The sequence below is a fragment of the Pseudophryne corroboree genome, chromosome 6, assembly GCF_028390025.1.
Source record: "Pseudophryne corroboree isolate aPseCor3 chromosome 6, aPseCor3.hap2, whole genome shotgun sequence".
Classification (NCBI taxonomy): Eukaryota; Metazoa; Chordata; class Amphibia; order Anura; family Myobatrachidae; genus Pseudophryne; species Pseudophryne corroboree.
In genome coordinates this window covers 11,416,379-11,435,912 of record NC_086449.1, presented here as the reverse complement: position 1 = coordinate 11,435,912, position 19,534 = coordinate 11,416,379, and the positions used below count along the sequence as shown (strand labels likewise).

At 42.3% G+C, this 19,534-nt stretch overlaps 1 protein-coding gene across 1 annotated transcript; it reads left to right on the top strand.

Annotated features, from left to right (window-relative positions):
• The first annotated feature begins 18,392 nt into the window (after positions 1-18,392).
• Positions 18,393-19,322, top strand: LOC134933961 (olfactory receptor 5AP2-like). Its single transcript, XM_063929494.1, has one exon. The coding sequence runs from the start codon at positions 18,393-18,395 to the stop codon at positions 19,320-19,322; it is 930 nt and encodes a 309-aa protein (XP_063785564.1).
• Positions 19,323-19,534: the final 212 nt, after the last annotated feature.

Here is a 19,534-nt window from a genome sequence, read left to right as displayed (position 1 = left end):
TCCCCTGGTGTCTGACTTAAACAAACCACCTCACCATCAGAATCCTCCTTGTCAATTTCCTCCTCAGCGCTAGCAACATCCATATCCTCATCCTGGTGTACTTCAACAGTGACATCTTCAATTTGACTTTCAGGAACTGCACTGCGGGTGCTCCTTCCAGCACTTGCAGGGGGCGTGCAAATGGTGGAAGGCGCCACCTCTTCACGTACAGTGTTGGGAAGGTCAAGCATTGCAACCGACACAATTGGACTCTCCTTGGGGATTTGTGATTTAGAAGAACGCACAGTTCTTCGTTGTGCTTTTGCCAGCTTAAGTATTTTCATTTTTCTAGTGGAAGGCTTCCATCCTCATGTCAAGCTGACCCACTAGTCATGAGGAACATAGGAGAGGGCTTCAGCTGTTCCTTGCCACTCTGTGTCGTAAATGGCACATTGACAAGTTTACGCTTCTCCTCTGATGCTTTTAATTTAGATTTTTGGTTCATTTTACTGAACTTTTGTTTTTTTGATTTTACATGCTCTCTACTATGACATTGGGCATTGCCCTTTCCAGACGACGTTGATGGCATTTCATCGTCTCGGCCATGACTAGTGGCAGCAGCTTCAGCACGAGGTGGAAGTGGATCTTGATCTTTCCCTATTTTACCCTCCACATTTTTGTTCTCCATTTTTTAATGTGTGGAATTATATGCCAGTAATATATCTATAGTAATGGCCTACTGTACCGTACTGCTATATATTATATACTGGTGGTCAGCAATATTATGCACTGTCCTCCTAATATATATACTGCGCACAACAACTAAAATGCACCACAGTTATGGATAGATAGTATACTTGATGACACAGAGGTAGGTAGAGCAGTGGCCTACTGTACCGTACTGCTAAATATTGTATACTGATGGTCAGAAAAATTATGCACTGTCCTCCTACTATATATACTGCGCACAACAACTAAAATGCACCACAGGTATGGATGGAAAGTATACTTGACGACACAGAGGTAGGTAGAGCTGTGGACTACTGTACCGTACTGATATAATACTGGTGGACACTGGTCAGCAAAATTCTGCACTGTCCTCCTACTATATACTACAGTGCAACACAGATATGGAGCATTTTTCAGGCAGAGAACGTATAATACTGGTGGTCACTGGTCAGTAAAACTCTGCACTGTACTCCTACAATATAATACTTGTGGTCCCAGTCCCCACAATAAAGCACACTGAGCACAGATATTTGCAGCACACTGAGCACAGATATGGAGCATTTTTCAGGCAGAGAACGTAGATATTTTCAGCACACTGAGCACAGATATTTGCAAGCACACTGAGCACAGATATTTGCAGCACATGGAGCACAGATATTTGTAGCACACTGAGCACAGATATTTGCAGCACACTGAACACAACTGAGAGAACACTACATGTCCGCTCCCTATCATTTCCAATGCACGAGTGAAAATGGCGGCGATGCGCAGCTTCTTTTATATAATACCAATCTCGCAAGAATATGACAGTGGGATGATGATGTTCGGGCGCACTCTGGTTAACCGAGCAAGGTGGGAGGATTCGAGTCTGCCTCGTAACCGTGTCAAATGGGTGAAGTTCGGGGGGGTTTGGATTCCGAGGAACCGAACCCGCTCATAACTAAGCACAACACAACAATACTGTAAGGGACTTGTGGTTGTTGTTATTATTATTATTATTATTATATGGCAGCAGTGGACATATAGCAGCAGCATATATCATCATTGGAATGACTGATGAGACTGGACACTACCACTGGTCTGATGCAACACAACACCTCTTTATACAGCTACACTGGATATATGGCAGCAGAGAACACCAACACTGTGACTGGCTGGACTGATGCAGCACAATACACAGACTACACTGACTGGACTGAACAAGCACAACACAGCACCACTATATACAGCTACACTGGCAGGAGAGGACACCAACAATGTGACTGGCTGGACTGATGCAGCACAATACACAGACTACACTGGACTGGACTGAACAAGCACAACACAGCACCACTTTATACAGCTACACTGGCAGGAGAGGACACCAACAATGTGACTGGCTGGACTGATGCAGCACAAGACACTGTGACTACACTGGACTGGACTGAGAAGCACAACACAGCACAAGACTTGCCCCCAATTGTCCCGCCCCCACACAATCACTGGAGGATGGAGACACGTCCTCTTACTACACTCTCCGAGACTGGAGTGAAAATGGCTGCGACGCACGGCTCCTTATATGGAATCCAAATCCTGCAAGAATCCGACAGCCGGATGATGACGTTTGCTGCGTTCAGGTTTCCGAGTCAGGCGGGAAAACCCAAGCCCAGGCTCGGAACCGGACTCGGAAGGCAAAGTCTGGTAGGATTCGGTTCTCTGAAAACCAAACCCGCTCATCTCTAATATATGTATATATACTGTATGCATATATATATATACATACATACTATATAGTATACAAACACACTGCCGTGTCTAGCTGCTGTGTGCTGCAGCCAGACACAGTGCTGTATTTATATACTATATATATAATATTAATAACCTGGAATAGACAATAATACACTACTCAAGTGCAGCCCAGGCACCTTAATGCTGAAGGCAGTTGAGCTGCTGCACCACAGGAGGAAGCGGTGGGGTCTGGCGACACACAAAAAAACTCCAGTCCCAGCCACTAATACACAGCCCCAGCGCCGCTGAGGAATGAGCTGAGAGTAAAATGGCGCCACCTCACTCTCAGCTCCTAGAAATCCCAGTGGCTGCAGTAGTGAGCGAAATCCCATGAGACTCACTCTCTGACGTCACAGAGGTAGCACGGCGGGTTGTGCTGACCGGTGTCCACAGCCGTGTACTACAAGGGAAATCGGAGACACAGCTGAATCATGCTGTACTCCGATCTCAGTGACGACGGAGGGCGCAATGCAGAGGGAGTGGCGGTGCGTGCAATGAAGGGGGGAGAGTTTGGGGCTCCTAATGTGTGGGGGCCCCAGGATATCCGCCCCTGTTGCCCCTAACTGGATCCAGCCATGGTCACTGATGCACTCTCCTCTGGGACTGCCAGACAGGGCTGCAATAACCAGAGAGCTGGCTTCTTGTAGGAAGTCATTATTTGCCTTTTGTGCAGCCCTACAGTATTGTATCTGGCTTCTATGGGCTGCAGTTGGTCCAGTCCATTGAAGCCAAGTGTTTGGACATAGGCAGTTGCACTGCACATTCTGCACAGGTCCTGGCACGTGCCGGATCCATTGCACAGGTGCTTTTACCTGGGGACTGGCTGTCTCCTCTCCTCTTCGAGCAAAGGGGTATTGGAAGCCCCCCTACAAAAATGCAAGTAGGAGCTGCCACTGCTACCATGGTGGGGGCACAGTTGGGATGAACGGTGTCAGTGGGCACAGGTGGTGCTGCATGGTGTAAGTGGGCACAGGTGGGCTCTATACAACCAGTGTACATAGGGTGGGGGCACAGGGGGATGCACAGTGTCAGCGGGCACAGATGGGTTCTATAGTACCAGTGTACACAGGGTGGTCACACAGGGTAATGCACAGTGTCAGGGGGCACAGATGGGTTCTATAGTACCAGTGTACACAGGGTGGTCACACAGGGTAATGCACGGTGTCAGTGGGCACAGGTGGTGCTGCATGGTGTAAGTGGGCACAGGTGGGCTCTATACAACCAGTGTACATAGGGTGGGGGCACAGGGGGATGCACAGTGTCAGCGGGCACAGATGGGTTCTATAGTACCAGTGTACACAGGGTGGTCACACAGGGTAATGCACGGTGTCAGAGGGCACAGTTGGGCTGCATAATACCAGTGTACACAGGGTGGGGGAACAGGGGGGATGCACAGTGTCAGTGGGCACAGGTGGGCTGCATAGTACCAGTGTACACAAGGTAGGGGCACGGGGGATGCACAGTATCACTGGGCACATTTGGGGCTGCATAGTACCACTGTACACAGGGTGGGGACAGCAGGGGGCTGCACAGTGAAATAGTAAACACAGTGGTGGCACGGGGAAAATGTCATGGTGTCAGTGGGCACAAGTGTGCCTGCATTGTACCAGTGTACATAGGGTATTGACAGAGGGGGGCTGCACAGTGACAGAGTAAACACATTTGGGGATCAGGTGGGACTGCACAGTGTTGGTGTACATGGGGGTAGAGCTGTACAGCGGCAGTGTCTACAAGGTGGGGGCAGAGGTGAAGCTGTACAGTACAATACCAGTGCACTAGTTATTATCTGCTCTAGTTTGCTGACAGCTGCTTCCCAATACAATATCTCCAGAGGTGAAGCTGGCACAGAAGCAGGGGTGTATCTACCTATTGGCAAGGATGGCACTTGCCAGGGGCACCAGGAAAGGAGGAGGCGCCATCCGACAGTGCCATCCATGTCCAGGGGGTAGAACCAAGTGGTACTGTTAGACTTGGTGACTGTCTGTTAGTGCCAGCGCCAGTGTCCGGCAGCAGCGCACCTCACTTGTATTCAGATTCAACATAGACTACAGCTCCCAGCAGCCCTTGTTGCTGGGAGCTCCCAGCACCAAGGGCTGCTAGGAGCTGTAGTTTACTTTGAGTCTGATTGATCACTAGTGCTGAGCTGTGACACTGGACACTGGCGCCGGCATTTGGCTAGGGCTGTGGATGGAGTGGAAGTACGGGGGTGGAACTACATGACACTCACTGCCAGGCAGCCCAGCAGCATGGAGGAGAGGGAGAGAGGACAATGAGCTACTAAAGTACATGCAGTCAGCGTACCCTGTCTGTAATGTGGGGGGGATACTATATAGTCTGTCTGTATGTGCGTCTGTGACTGAATTTATGTATGTGTGTGACTATGTATGTATGTATGTATGTATGTGTGTGACTATGTATGTATGTATGTTTGTGTGTGTATAAGTATCTAATGAATTTATGTGTTTATTGGTGTGTGACTATGTATGTGAAAAATTGTGTATGTGACTATTTGTATATACTGCATGTGTGACTGTACTGTATATCATATGTATGTGTTTTGTTTGTGACTATGTATGTAAGTGTATATGTGTGTGACTATGTGCAGGATCAGATATACTAATGGCAAATGTGGTTTGACCGCATTCCCCATATAAAATTAGGAATATATTTATTAGCACTAGTCCACATTTCCATTTTCTATTTGCATTCTATATATGCCCTGAATAGACTGTGTTTTCTATATGGGTATGACTGTGTGGCGTAACGTTAATAAGAGACATTACTGTGTGGTGTAATGTGAGTAATGCACACTACTGTGCATTGTAATGTGAGTAATGGATACTACTGTGGTGTGTAATGTGAGAAATGGACACTACTGTGCTGTGTGATGTGAGTAATGGACAATACTGTGTGGTGTAATGTGAGTAATGGACACTACTTTGCTGTGTAATGTGAGTAATGGACACTACTGTGCTCTGTAATGTGAGTAATGGACACTACTGTGCTGCGTAATGTGTGTAATGGACACTACTGTGCTGTGTAATGTGAGTAATGGACACTACTGTGTTGTGTAATGTGAGTAATGGACACTACTGTGCTGTGTAATGTGAGTAATAGACACTATTGTGCTGTATAATGTGAGTAATGGACACTATTGTGCGGTGTATTGTGAGTAATGGATACTACTGTGCTGTGTAATGTGAGAATGTGAGTAATGGACACTACTGTGCTGTGTGATGTGAGTAATGGACAATACTGTGCTGTGTAATGTGAGTAATGGACACTACTGTGCTGTGTAATGTGAGTAATGGACACTAATGTGCTGTGTATTGTGAGTAATGGATACTACTGTGCTGTGTAATGTGAGTAATGGACACTACTGTGCTGTGTGATGTGAGTAATGGACAATACTGTGTGGTGTAATGTGTGTAATGGACACTACTGTGCTGTGTAATGTGAGTAATGGACACTACTGTGTTGTGTAATGTGAGTAATGGACACTACTGTGCTGTGTAATGTGAGTAATAGATACTATTGTGCTGTGTAATGTGTGTAATGGACACAACTGTGCTGTGTAATGTGAGTAATGGACACTATTGTGCTGTGTAATGTGAGTAATAGACACTACTGTGCTGTGTTATGTGAGTAATGGACACTACTGTGCAGTGTAAAGTGAGTAATGGACACTACTGTGCGGAGTAATGTGAGTATTGGATACTACTGTGCATTGTAATGTGAGTAATGGACACTACTGTGCGTTGTAATGTGAGTAATGGACACTACTGTGCTGTGTAATGTGAGTAATGGACACTACTGTGTTGTGTAATGTGAGTAATGGACACTACTGTGCGGTGTAATGTGAGCAATGGACACTACTGTGCTGTGTAATGTGAGTAATGGACACTACTGTGCATTGTAATGTGAGTAAGGGACACTACTGTGCTGTGTAATGTGAGTAATGGACACGACTGTGTGGTGTAATGTGAGTAACGAACACTACTGTGCGTTGAAATGTGAGTAATGGACACTACTGAGCTGTGTAATGTGAGTAAAAGACACTACTGTACAGTGTATTGTGAGTATTGGACACTACTGTGCGGTGCACTATGAGTAATGGACACTACTGTGCTGTATAATGTGAGTAAAGGAAACTACTGTGCTGTGTACTGGACACTACTGTGCGGTGTAATGTGATTAATGGACACTACTGTGCTGTGTAATGTGTGTAATGGACACTACTGTGCTGTTTAATGTGAGTAATGGACACTACTGTGCTGTGTAATGTGAGTAATGGACACTACTGTGCTATGTAATGTGAGTAATGGACACTACTGTGCTGTGTACTGTGAGTAATGGACACTACTGTGCTGTGTAATGTGAGTAATGGACACTACTGTGCGGTATAATGTGAGTAATGGACACTACTGTGCGGTGTAATGTGAGTATTCGACACTACTGTGCGTTGTAATGTGAGTAATGGACACTATTGTGCTATGTAATGTATGTAATGTACATTACTGTGCTGTGTGATGTGAGTAATGGACACTACTGTTCGGTGTAATGTGAGTAATGGACACTACTTTGCGGTGTAATGTGAGTAATGGACACTACGTTGCGGTGTAATGTGAGTAATGGACACTACTGTGCGGTGTAATGTGAGTAATTGACACTACTGTGAGGTGTAATGTGAGTAATGGACACTACTGTGCGGTGTAATGTGAGTATCGGACACTACTGTGCTGTGCAATGTGAGTAATGGACACTATTGTGCTATGTAATGTGTGTAATGGACACTACTGTGCTGTGTAATGTGAGTAATGGACACTACTGTGCTGTGTAATTTGATTAATGGACACTACTTTGCTGTGTAAAGTGTGTAATGGACACTACTATGCTGTGTAATGTGAGTAATGGACACTACTGTGCTGTGTAATGTGAGTATTGGACACTACTGTGCTGTGTAATGTGAGTAATGGACACTACTGTGCGGTGTAATGTGAGTAATGGAAACTACTGTGCGGTGTAATGTGAGTATTGGACACTACTGTGCATTGTAATGTGAGTAATGGACACTATTGTGCTATGTAATGTGTGTAATGGACATTACTGTGCTGTGTAATATGTGTAATGAACACTACTGTTCGGTGTAATGTGAGTAATGGATACTACTGTGTGGTGTAATGTGAGTAATGGACACTGCTGTGCGGTGCAATGTGAGAAATGAACACTACTGTGCGGTGTTATGTGAGTAGTTGACACTACTATGCTGTGTAATGTGAGTAATGGACACTACTGTGCGGTGTAATGTGAGTATTGGATACTACTGTGCTGTGCAATGGGAGTAATGGTCACTATTGTGCTATATAATGTGTGTAATGGACACTACTGTGCGTTGTAATGTGAGTATTGGAAACTACTGTACTGTGTAATGTGAGTAATGGACACTACTGTTCAGTGTAATGTGAGTAATGGACACTACTGTGCTGTGCAATGTGAGTAATGGACACTACTGTGCGGTGTAATGTGAGTATTGGACACTACTGTGCGGTGTAAAGTGAGTAATGGACACTACTGTGTGGTGTAATGTGAGTAATGGAAACTACTTTGCGGTGTAATGTGATACTGTGTGGCATAATTTGAATTGGAAGTACTATTGTGCGTACATGCATCTTCCCCACAAGGCTACATTCCTTTTTTTACACGCCTCCCATTATTTCAAATATGTGTATGTGTATGTGTGTGTGTGTGTGTGTGTGTGTGTGTGTGTGGAGGGGGGGGGGGGGCTCAGATCCCTGGATACTACCCCCCTGCACAGAAGTTCATGTAATGGACACAACTGTGCTGTGTAATGTGAGTAATGGACACTACTATGCTGTGTAATGTGAGTAATGGACACTACTGTGCTGTGTAATGTTAGTATTGGACACTACTGTGCTGTGTAATGTGAGTAATGGACACTACTGTGCGGTGTAATGTGAGTAATGGAAACTACTGTGCGGTGTAATGTGAGTATTGGACACTACTGTGCATTGTAATGTGAGTAATGGACACTATTGTGCTATGTAATGTGTGTAATGGACATTACTGTGCTGTGTAATGTGAGTAATGAACACTACTGTTCGGTGAAATGTGAGTAATGGAAACTACTGTGTGGTGTAATGTGAGTAATGGACACTGCTGTGCGGTGTAATGTGAGAAATGGACACTACTGTGCGGTGTAATGTGAGTAATTGACACTACTATGCTGTGTAATGTGAGTAATGGACACTACTGTGCGGTGTAATGTGAGTAATGGACACTACTGTGCGGTGTAATGTGAGTATTGGACACTACTGTGCAGTGTAATGTGAGTAATGGACACTACTGTGTGGTGTAATGTGTGTAATGGACACTACTGTGCGATGTAATGTGTGTAATGTACACTACTGTGCGGTGTAATGTGAGTATTGGACACTACTGTGCAGTGTAATGTGAGTAATGGACACTACTGTTCAGTGTAATGTGAGTAATGGACACTACTGTGCGGTGTAATGTGTGTAATGGACACTACTGTGCGATGTAATGTGTGTAATGGACACTACTGTGCGTTGTAATGTGAGTATTGGACACTACTGTACTGTGTAATGTGAGTAATGGACACTACTGTTCAGTGTAATGTGAGTAATGGACACTACTGTGCGGTGTAATGTGTGTAATGGACACTACTGTGCGATGTAATGTGTGTAATGGACACTACTGTGCAGTGTAATGTGAGTAATGGACACTACTGTTCAGTGTAATGGGAGTAATGGACACTATTGTGCTATATAATGTGTGTAATGGACACTACTGTGCGTTGTAATGTGAGTATTGGACACTACTGTACTGTGTAATGTGAGTAATGGACACTACTGTTCAGTGTAATGTGAGTAATGGACACTATTGTGCTGTGTAATGTGTGTAATGGACACTACTGTGCAATGTAATGTGTGTAATGGACACTACTGTGCGGTGTAATGTGAGTATTGGACACTACTGTGCAGTGTAATGTGAGTAATGGACACTACTGTGTGGTGTAATGTGAATATTGGACACTACTGTGTGGTGTTATGTGAGTAATGGAAACTACTTTGCGGTGTAATGTGATACTGTGTGGCATAATTTGAATTGGAAGTACTATTGTGCGTCCATGCATCTTCCCCACAAGGCCACATTCCTTTTTTTACACGCCTCCCTTATTTCAAATATATGTATGTGTATATGTGTGTGTGTGTGTGTGTGTGTGTGGAGGGGGGGGGGGCTCAGACCCCTGGATACCCCCCTGCACAGAAGTTCATTCTTTATGTACATACTCCAGCAGAAGGAAGAGCAGCCTGATTCCGCCAATAAGCCCTGACCCCTTTATGCACTCTCTAGATACTAGGGTCCCGGGATAGGACACCTGTCTACTCATTGGTCAGCGTGGCCATTTTCTTATAGCCTGCTATGTGGGCAGCCATTTTCTGCTAGCCCCCGCTGTTCAGCAGCTAGGCAGGGGGCTTAAATGTTATAACTCAGAGCAGTCAGGAGCAGGAGGACCTCAGTTTGCTTCCCGCTGTAAGGCCGCCCTGAATCACTTAAATTTTACTGGCCCAGGCTCTGAATTCAGCAGTGTACAGTTTTTGGCAGGTAAACATGATCCAGACAAATTAGCCTCATGCCTGGATTGAAGAACTACAGTATGGTACAGTACCTGCATGGGTATATTGAGTGAGTCTCTGAAAAGTGGATGGGCTCGCTGGAGAGCCATAACTTATGTTAAGAAGACGAAAAACTGGTCTGATAACTTACACAAAAGTTGAGTATATAATTTGTTTTTTTTAATTGTGTGTTGCACTTATAATAAAGCAGAAGTTGATTTTGTATTCAAACCATTGATTATGTGTAGTACAATGTCATTTACATCCAAGGAATCCCACAATATACAAGGGCATATTTGGGAATAGCAGGGGTAAAGCATAATTACCCAACAGGTATCACAATCCTGGCACCGGCATCACAACACCCTGGATCCCAACTGATACACTGCTGGGCTGATGGAGCGTTAAACCCTGGGACGGGGGGATGATGTTAGTTTTGGCTGCGGGAGGAAGGTTAGGCTATGGGGATAGGTGGTTAGGTTTTGGCGGCAGGAAAGGGTGGTTAGGTTTAGACACCCCCATGGAGGGTTAGGGCTAGGCTGCGGGGTGGGGCGGGAGTTAGATTAAGGCTGCAGGAGGGGGATTTAGAGTTAAAGTGGCATTGGGGAAAGGTAAGTATACCACATGTCGGGGTTCTTACAATCGTCATCCCGACTGCCGGCATTCAGAACCCAACCGAATTGAGATAATCTTCATGATTATTGACCTGGTAATGTAATTTATGTTCTATCTAGTACAGATAAAACTCAAAGCAGCAGTTGGATTGGGCACACGTTTATTTTAGTAATATTGATAAATGACATTGCTGACCTACTGTATTAATTCATATATAATCCAGCACATGAGTGAAATAATAAATATATGAATTGTGTTGGTTAATGTTGGGCTAAATGAATCTCCCAATTACAGAAAACACTAATTGGTTTATGTCTGACTTACAATAATTGATATGTTCTATGGGACAGGAGAGAATTATACTCATGGGTCACTGAGATTTCTATAAAAAAAAAGGATCTTTACTCACAGTAAGGAGATGCTCTGTGGAAACCGGATGGCAGACAGTCACATGCAGACAAGTAAGTGACCCTCACACATACTGTATATGGGCCCTCATTCCGAGTTGTTCGCTCGCAAGGCGAATGTAGCAGAGTTACACACGCTAAGCCTACGCCTACTGGGAGTGTATCTTAGCTTCTTAAAAGTGCGACCGATGTATTCGCAATATTGCGATTACAAACGACTTAGCAGTTTCTGAGTAGCTTCAGACTTACTCTGCCTGTGCGATCAGTTCTGTGCTTTTCGTTCCTGGCTGACGTCACAAACACACCCAGCGTTCGGCCAGGCACTCCCACCGTTTCTCCGGCCACTCCTGCGTTTTTTCCGGAAACGGTAGCGTTTTCATCCACACGCCCCTAAAACGCCGTGTTTCCGCCCTGTAACACCCATTTCCTGTCAATCACAATGCGATCGTCGGAGCGATGAAAAAGCCGTGAGTAAACTTACTTTCTTCATAGTAAAGTTACTTGGCGCAGTCGCAGTGCGAACATTGCGCATGCGCACTACGCGGATTCTCACTGCGATGCAATGAAAAACACCGAGCGAACAACTCGGAATGAGGGCCATTGTACATACTGTATATTTACATTTTATACTGGACAAGAAAATAATGACTAAAGTATAGCTGTACCATTGGCCACGACACAAGCTACAAACCCAACCTCCAGGTCATTTGTTTTCCTATTGCTTTTCTATGTATTACTGTTATTATGTGATATTTTTTTTTAGCATTTTATATGTTGTAATAATTGTAATATATGTTCTCTGTTATTATTGTTATTGAGTGACAACCTGGGAGTAGCATAAACAAATACCCCCCTCAGACTTAAGAGAACGCAACAATATCTTTACTGAAACCAAGCAATGATACCTCATATATAAGATGACACAATGTGCAATTCTTAGAAGAAAATTGGTCAAAAATTCGGCCAAAGTCCTGCGATACTGTATATTACAAAAAAATATTAACACTTTTCTGTTGTTTCCGCTGGAGTCTCATTATCTCACGACAGTAAGAGGATACCAGTGTTGTTACATACGCAATCTCTATACAATTTTATGTTTTAAATACAATTTTAAATATGAAAATGTAGAGTGTAATCGTCACAGCAACTAAATAGACTTAAGTATAAGATCAAACCTTTGCAAGTTGGGGAGCTTTAAAAAAGACTAACATATTGTGCGTGGTATAATACAGATTCCATCCAAAATATACATATAGTACTTATTGTAATAGTGAGAAAAATAACTCTCAAAAGCGCAGTCAAGGAGGATTTCTATAACTTTCCTCTGAAGTAATGTATAATAACATTTTCAATTGCAAAATTTCAAATTGTAAATTTTAAAATGTAAAATTTATATTTATTTAATTGAGTGGTTCTCACATTCAGTCCTCAGGTCCTAACTGTTCCTGTTTCCTAGGTCACCCAGCAAGAATACAGGTGTAGTTATTACTCACTGACATATTTTAAAAGATCCACAGGTGGAGCTAATTATCTTGTGATTTTATGAGGAGATCTGGAAAACATGAAATATTTTGGTTTCTGAAGACTGAGTTTGAGATCCTATGATTTATTTCATTAAAAAAATATATATTTACCCTTTTAGTAAATGCCCCCATACTTAATTGGTATGTAAAGCCTCCAAAAACTGCTATTTTATGGCTATTGGCTGTAATAATACCCTAATTTAAAGGCGTCTTATTACTCGCTGTCTAATTTTGTATCATGACCAGGTTTTACAGTACATTTTGAGATACTAAAATCAACAAAGAAGAAACATAAAAATGAGACAAGATTTAGTTCTCCAGTTAGACTTATGTGGAAAGTAATTGAATAAGGCAAGCACACAGATGTCACATTTAAATCAAGGTAAGAAAAATGACTTAATGTTACTTTGATTAATTATTAATACAAGTACAAAAAACAAGCAAGACGGGATCTGTGTGATGTTGAGAGTATCATACAGGTTTTTCTTTTCTGCAATCGTAATATAAACCACACAGTGAATATCTAGAGGTGCTATTACCTATATTGTTATTATTATTATTATTATTATTATAAGACTTCATACATGATATTGGCAGTCTCTATCTTATCGCATTCAATATAGAATACTTTTGCTAACATACAAGACCATTAACAACACTACACCAAAATACAGTACACCTCACTTATCTCAATATGCTTTCCTGCCCAACCTCTCCGCTCTGCACAAGATCTGTGACCGCATATGTTACCTGCTCCCAGTCACAGTTACAGGGCTGTAGTTGGACTGGGCCACGTCTGTAGAATGGACTGCAACACACAATATTTTCTTCTACTTTTCAAACCTTCAAGCGCTACTTGAAAACTCTCCTGCTCAGTCAAGCCCTTCAAATTCTAGAAACACCAATATAACCTCCATAAGTAATTCTCCCAATAACCTCACCTCTATCCAGTCCACACATAACTTTAAATACTGTACTGTGTGCCTTCTTTCTACAGTCACACATTCTGACTTCACCATTGCTGTGTAACTGTATCATACAGCCCACCAAGTACCTCTGCAGAACCTCTGAAATCTGGCGGGACTGATATGCAATATGTAGACCTATCTGCACCACATAACAGTCCTACTGTATTTGCCTATAGACTGGCAGCTTGCAATCATTGTTTTCCTGGAAATATAGACAATTGTAGATAGAGTAAAAATATTACATATAAATTATAGTCAATTCTAGAATGAGGTTGGTTTGGTTCCTCCCCAAGGGGTGATGGCTGGGTCCATGGCGGTCCAAAATATTTTTTTATAAATTTAATGTGGGCATTGTGGAAAAGAGATTTTTGCAATCCAAGTGGTGCATTGACATGAATACATTGACAAGGAAAACCTTGGGTCACTATGTAGACAATCAGCATATTGATTATTGACCATATTCATTCTTTTGGAAGCCTTACTACAGCTGGGTTCCTAATGCAGAAGCGAGGGCATGGATGGAGACATCTGCCACAGTTGATGCCACAAAAGTCAGGCACACGGTATAAAGCTGCAGAAACATCCCCACCAGCTTTTGACAAGATGTTCCACCCAGCAGCTACATTGTCATTGTGCAAACTCAACACTAGTTGGCCAGAGCTCCTCACAGACCAGTAAAGGAAGATGAGAGACATAAGTTAGCAGTTAAGGATCAAGAGAATAATCGTTCATTTTAGAATATTTTAAATAGGTCCAAACAGTGTTATTGTTTGGGTCTCCTGCCCTGTGCTGCTACGTCGTCATGGCAACCGGGAGACAAGTGCTAGAGGAGTAACCTGAGCGCAGCTGATACTCCGGTTCGGGTCTTTTGCTGTGCAGTGGTTACAGGCAGGGGATCCGGTGCTGGTTTTTGTGCTCACAGTCTGTGAGGTCTGAGTGGGGCGTGGACAGCACCTGCTTTATAAGGCCTCTTCTCAGTTTAAGCAGATGCTGCTGAATCTTTGTTGGTTAGTCAGTTCCTGAAAGTTAGCCAGTACTGTGTAGCTTTGTATTTGTTGTTGCTTACTGCAAATAGGCCTGGGGATTTGGTACTACACTCTGCCAATCCAGACCTAGCAGCAAGACTGGAGTCAGTCATTTAGCCTGCTGAGGTTCTTTTGCTATTCTGTGAACCCAGCAGGTTTGTGGCTGTACTTTCAGACCTGCCTGCTTAATCCTCTCTCACTGTGCAGGGCGTCCATGTGTCAGTATAGTGGCAGTAAGCTGAACCTGTGCCCTGCAAGTGAGAATTAGGATTGTGGAGACTCTCCTTGTGTCTATTATTCCATCTCTGACCAAGGAGTTTACTGCCACACCCGTTGGTAACCCTTTAGGGTTTTGCTGTTGCCCTTAGCAACAGCATTTCGGGTTCTCTACGTATTAAAACACAACATCTTGCTTTTTCCATCTGAGCATTTCTAATACTAGGGAGACACCCAGTTTCTTAGCCTCTGGGCTTCTCTGTTCACTTTGTGTTGGTTTTGTTACCCTATCACCTTCTGTGTACGTAATGTCATATTTCCCAGTCTGTCTGTGAGTTCATTTGTTTTGCATCCCTCTCTGTTCAGACGCCAGTATATTCCTGCAGGCACTGGTGTGCATAACAGTTCAAACACCAGTACATTCCTGCAGGCACTGGTGTGCATAACAGTTATGTCATTGTTACTGATAACTTTAAGATTACTGTAGGAAATAAAAGTACTTAGAAAATGCTTACAAAATTAAGATTAGTAATTGTTGCTGATTTATTGTAACTTGTTCATTGTTTAACCTCATCACTGCTGAAAGGTTTCCTCACCCCTATGCTGAGGCCGTGTGTCTGCGCTCATCATATTCCAACATCAAAATCACTGATTTTTTAAGGGCACACACACAAAGCACACCCTGTTTTTCTACAGAACACTTTGGTGCTGATTCTCAGTTAGACACAGCGGCAATGTCAGATGCACTGCAGAAGTTATTTCTCCGGTGAATGCATCTAAATCACAGATTGCGCATGCATCTTGATTAAGTTCAGAGTCGCTAATGAGGTGCATGGGACACACAAGGGGGGTATCCAATTGCCCATGATAGTGCAGAAGGTGCAAAAACCTTGTGTGTTTTGCTTTTCTTATCCCCCTATCTATTAAGGTCCCACAAAAAAATACCCATTTTTTAAGCGAAAATACATAGGTCCAGCGAAAAGCCATGGACCTATGTATTTTTGCAGCACTTATCGTGGATCTAGGGGCACTTATGGTGGATTATGTGTTGTGTGCCTGAGAAACATAATCCCTGGTAAGTGTCGTTATCAGGTTAGGAACGTGCCACATCAGGGTTATTGGATAGCCACCTGTCTATCAATTAGCCGCTGTTAATTACCATGGCTAATTGGATACCCCTAATGGTCTCAGTGAATTATTCAGAATGCATTGTGAATTTCAGGGTGGTGACAGGGAGGTGGCATAGCGGACGCACGGAGGTGTGAGTGCCGCTGATAGTTTTTGCAAACAGAGCTGTCATTTCAGTAAAATACCATCAGGCATTTTGACCATTTTAACATTTTTTCATTTTTTTTAATAATCTGTATAAGAACTGGTCTCTAACACTTTTCTTTTTTCTTAATTGCAAATTAATGAAAGTGAACCAAATTTTATTTCTGTTTGTTTTATTCATAAACACCACAAAGAAATACATTGTGGTTCTTGCTTCAGTATTAATTTGCTATTCCAAAATTGCAGCCCACAGGATTCCATATGCAGGATCTCACAAACAACAATCTACACTAGTATCTGATAATACATTTGATATTTGTTCTTCCTTTGCATATTTCACCACTGTTTCAATTTTCCATAAATACTAATAATATGTAGGTAAAATATACTGCAGCCCAGCGAGGGTCACTACTGTATTTTTTTAAACTAATAAACTATTTACAAGCTGCATTAGGTACATAAATAATTTAACACCTTTATAATATGACACAATATGGGGAGATTTAGCCCTCTCCCCCACTGGTGCCACGCCTACTACTGCTTTCTAAAATACAGGTTGAGTATTCCCTATCCAAAATTCAAAATCCCACATTTTTGGTTCCCCTACTGAGATAATGACACATAGACATATATATTATATTATATATCTATATAATATATCAATATATATACATAATATATAATATATATGTTATTATCTCAGTAGGGGAACCAAAAAATGTGGGATTTTGAATTTTGGAGAAGAGATTCTCAACCTGTAATAAACAAGGCCCTCACCTAAATAAACAAAATTTGAAACAAGTAAAATGGGAAATGACAAGAGATGATAAATCTATTATAACAGTTATGTATATTAAATTAGCCAACACAGTGACAAAACAAGCAAAATATTTCACTTATACAAGACAAGAATAAACCACAGCACTGTCTTTTTAAATCTTCCCACTAAACCCCTTCCTACCAAGAGCTGCCCAATAAAACTACTGCCTACAAAGCTGGATATACCTACTCCTACTCCACTATAAGGTCTACTATAAGGACTCTTAAATTTTTGAAGAACATCTATATAGGTTGGGGCCTGACAGCCCTCCACTTCAGGGAACAAGCATGCCACCAGAATGTGGTAGATGTACTGAATTGTTGGCAAGAGACCTGTTCCCAACTACCTGGTGTAGTTTAATACCTATATCACATAGGCCTATTGTCCAGGTAACAGTATTTCTCTGACACTGACCTACTTAACGTATATCTAGTGACTTGGGCCTAATGCACTTACAGTGGGCATGTGATTGAGGTCTCCCTTGCTGTAGGGCACAGTAGAGTGAACTTGGCCTACAGCCCAGGTTAATTTTGTTTAGGGGCTAAGGCTTAAATCCTGCCTGCTGAAGGGCACATCAGTGCGACTATACCCCTACTGTAGTGGTCTACTGAGAGTTATTAACAGCTTACCCCAATAGGAAAAACTCTCCGATTCTCAGCGGGACTATTCTGTTACTGCTTGCCGACATTCTCAAAGCTCAACCAACCACCAGATCTTCAAAGACTGCACTAGAGCTCTAGAACTGATGTTCTCACTATACAAAGGACTCCACTGTTCCGCTCAGTGGCACCTGACTTTAGACACCACAAGCAGGCAGAGCTATAAGGCAGCAAGCCATGATTGACTTGCCATTCCTACTTCTGATTGGCTGCCAATCTATGATTGGGTTAAAGTTGACACCAAAATCAAAACGCCACCACCATTTCCTATTGGCTGGCAGTCCACAAGGTAAGTTTAAACCATCGATTTACCATTGCATGGAGCTGACAGGTTGTGCCGACACTGGGCACTTGTTTCCACTATACTTTCAGTGATAGTATCTGACACTTGATTCCAACACTGTCTGCTACCATAATGCTTCTGTAAAACATCTCTGCATCCATGTGGATTTTGACTAGACATCCCTGAAGCCACTTAAAGAATGTAGCAATATTGATTAGATTTTAATTTAAAAGTTTTCAGTCTAACGGGATTACAGTCCATATATATCTACATCAGAAAAAGATGATTGTCTTAATTCAAATTTGCATAATCACATTTTGTTTTTGTTTTTTTTATTTTTTTTATTTTTAAAGATTACTGAAATGATCTGGTGTTGGGTATTGCTTTAGCTAAGTTAATTTTACAAGTTATAAAATTGAAAATTTGTGATATCTGAAATCAATTTTTATTTCATCACTAGACAGATAATTAATGAATGTTACAAACAAGACCCAAGTGTTTGTGTTTGTGTTTTCTGGACTCACTGACAATGGAGAACTTACCCCGTTCCTCTTCATACTCTTCTTACATGTCTACATGGTGACTGTAGTGGGAAACATCGGTATGATGGCTATTGTCTATATTACATCTAAACTGCACACTCCGATGTACTTCTTCCTGAGCTACCTCTCCCTGGTGGACCTTTTCTACTCCTCAGTTGTAACTCCTAAAATGCTCTCTGACCTTATCTCCACAATGAAGGTGATCTCTTTTGTTGGGTGTGCCCTTCAGTTCTTTTTATTTGCTGGACTAGCAGGTACTGAGGTGATACTTCTTGCAAACATGGCATATGACCGGTATGTTGCCATCTGTCACCCTCTCCATTATATCTGTATAATGACCAAGAAAAAATGTTCATATCTGGTTGTCCTATCTTTCACAATTGGCTTCTTGCAGTCATCCATGCTAACAAGCTGTATATTCAGTTTACAATTCTGTGACTCCCACATAATAGACCACTTCTACTGTGATATCCCTCCACTGATTAAGCTGTCCTGCTCTGACACTAAGGTATGTGAGATGATAACTATTATTGATATAGTGTCCTGTGCCCAAGGTTCATTTATAGTCATCCTGATCTCATACATGTTAATAATTTCTTCCATTCTACGGATGAAGTCTGCTGAGGGCAGACAGAAAGCATTCAGTACATGTTCTTCACATGTCATGTGTTCCTCCATCTTCTATGTGTCAGTCTTCTTCACTTATCTACGCTCCCACTCCAATGTAATTGAAAACCAAGACAAGATGGCTGCTGTCTTCTACACAGTAGTGACACCAATGCTGAATCCTCTTATATACAGCCTGAGGAACCAAGAGGTGAAAAGAGGCATTATACGACTAGTGCACAAACAGATGTAGATACACTGTAATTTTGTCTTTTATTTGGGAGTTCTAGCTATTTATATTATATTAAATATTTTGAAATTAGTTATATTGGCCACCTAGCACCAATTTTGTTATAATACGAGGTGTGGCTATTAAATAACGAAACTATCTGTGATATTTCTCCACAGCTCCATTGTTTTTGTCTATATTATTATTATTATTATTATTATTATCTTTTATTTATA

Bases quoted from the DNA above. Each gene is read 5' to 3' on its own strand.
- LOC134933961 (XM_063929494.1), top strand. From the start codon at position 18,393: ATGAATGTTACAAACAAGACCCAAGTGTTTGTGTTTGTGTTTTCTGGA.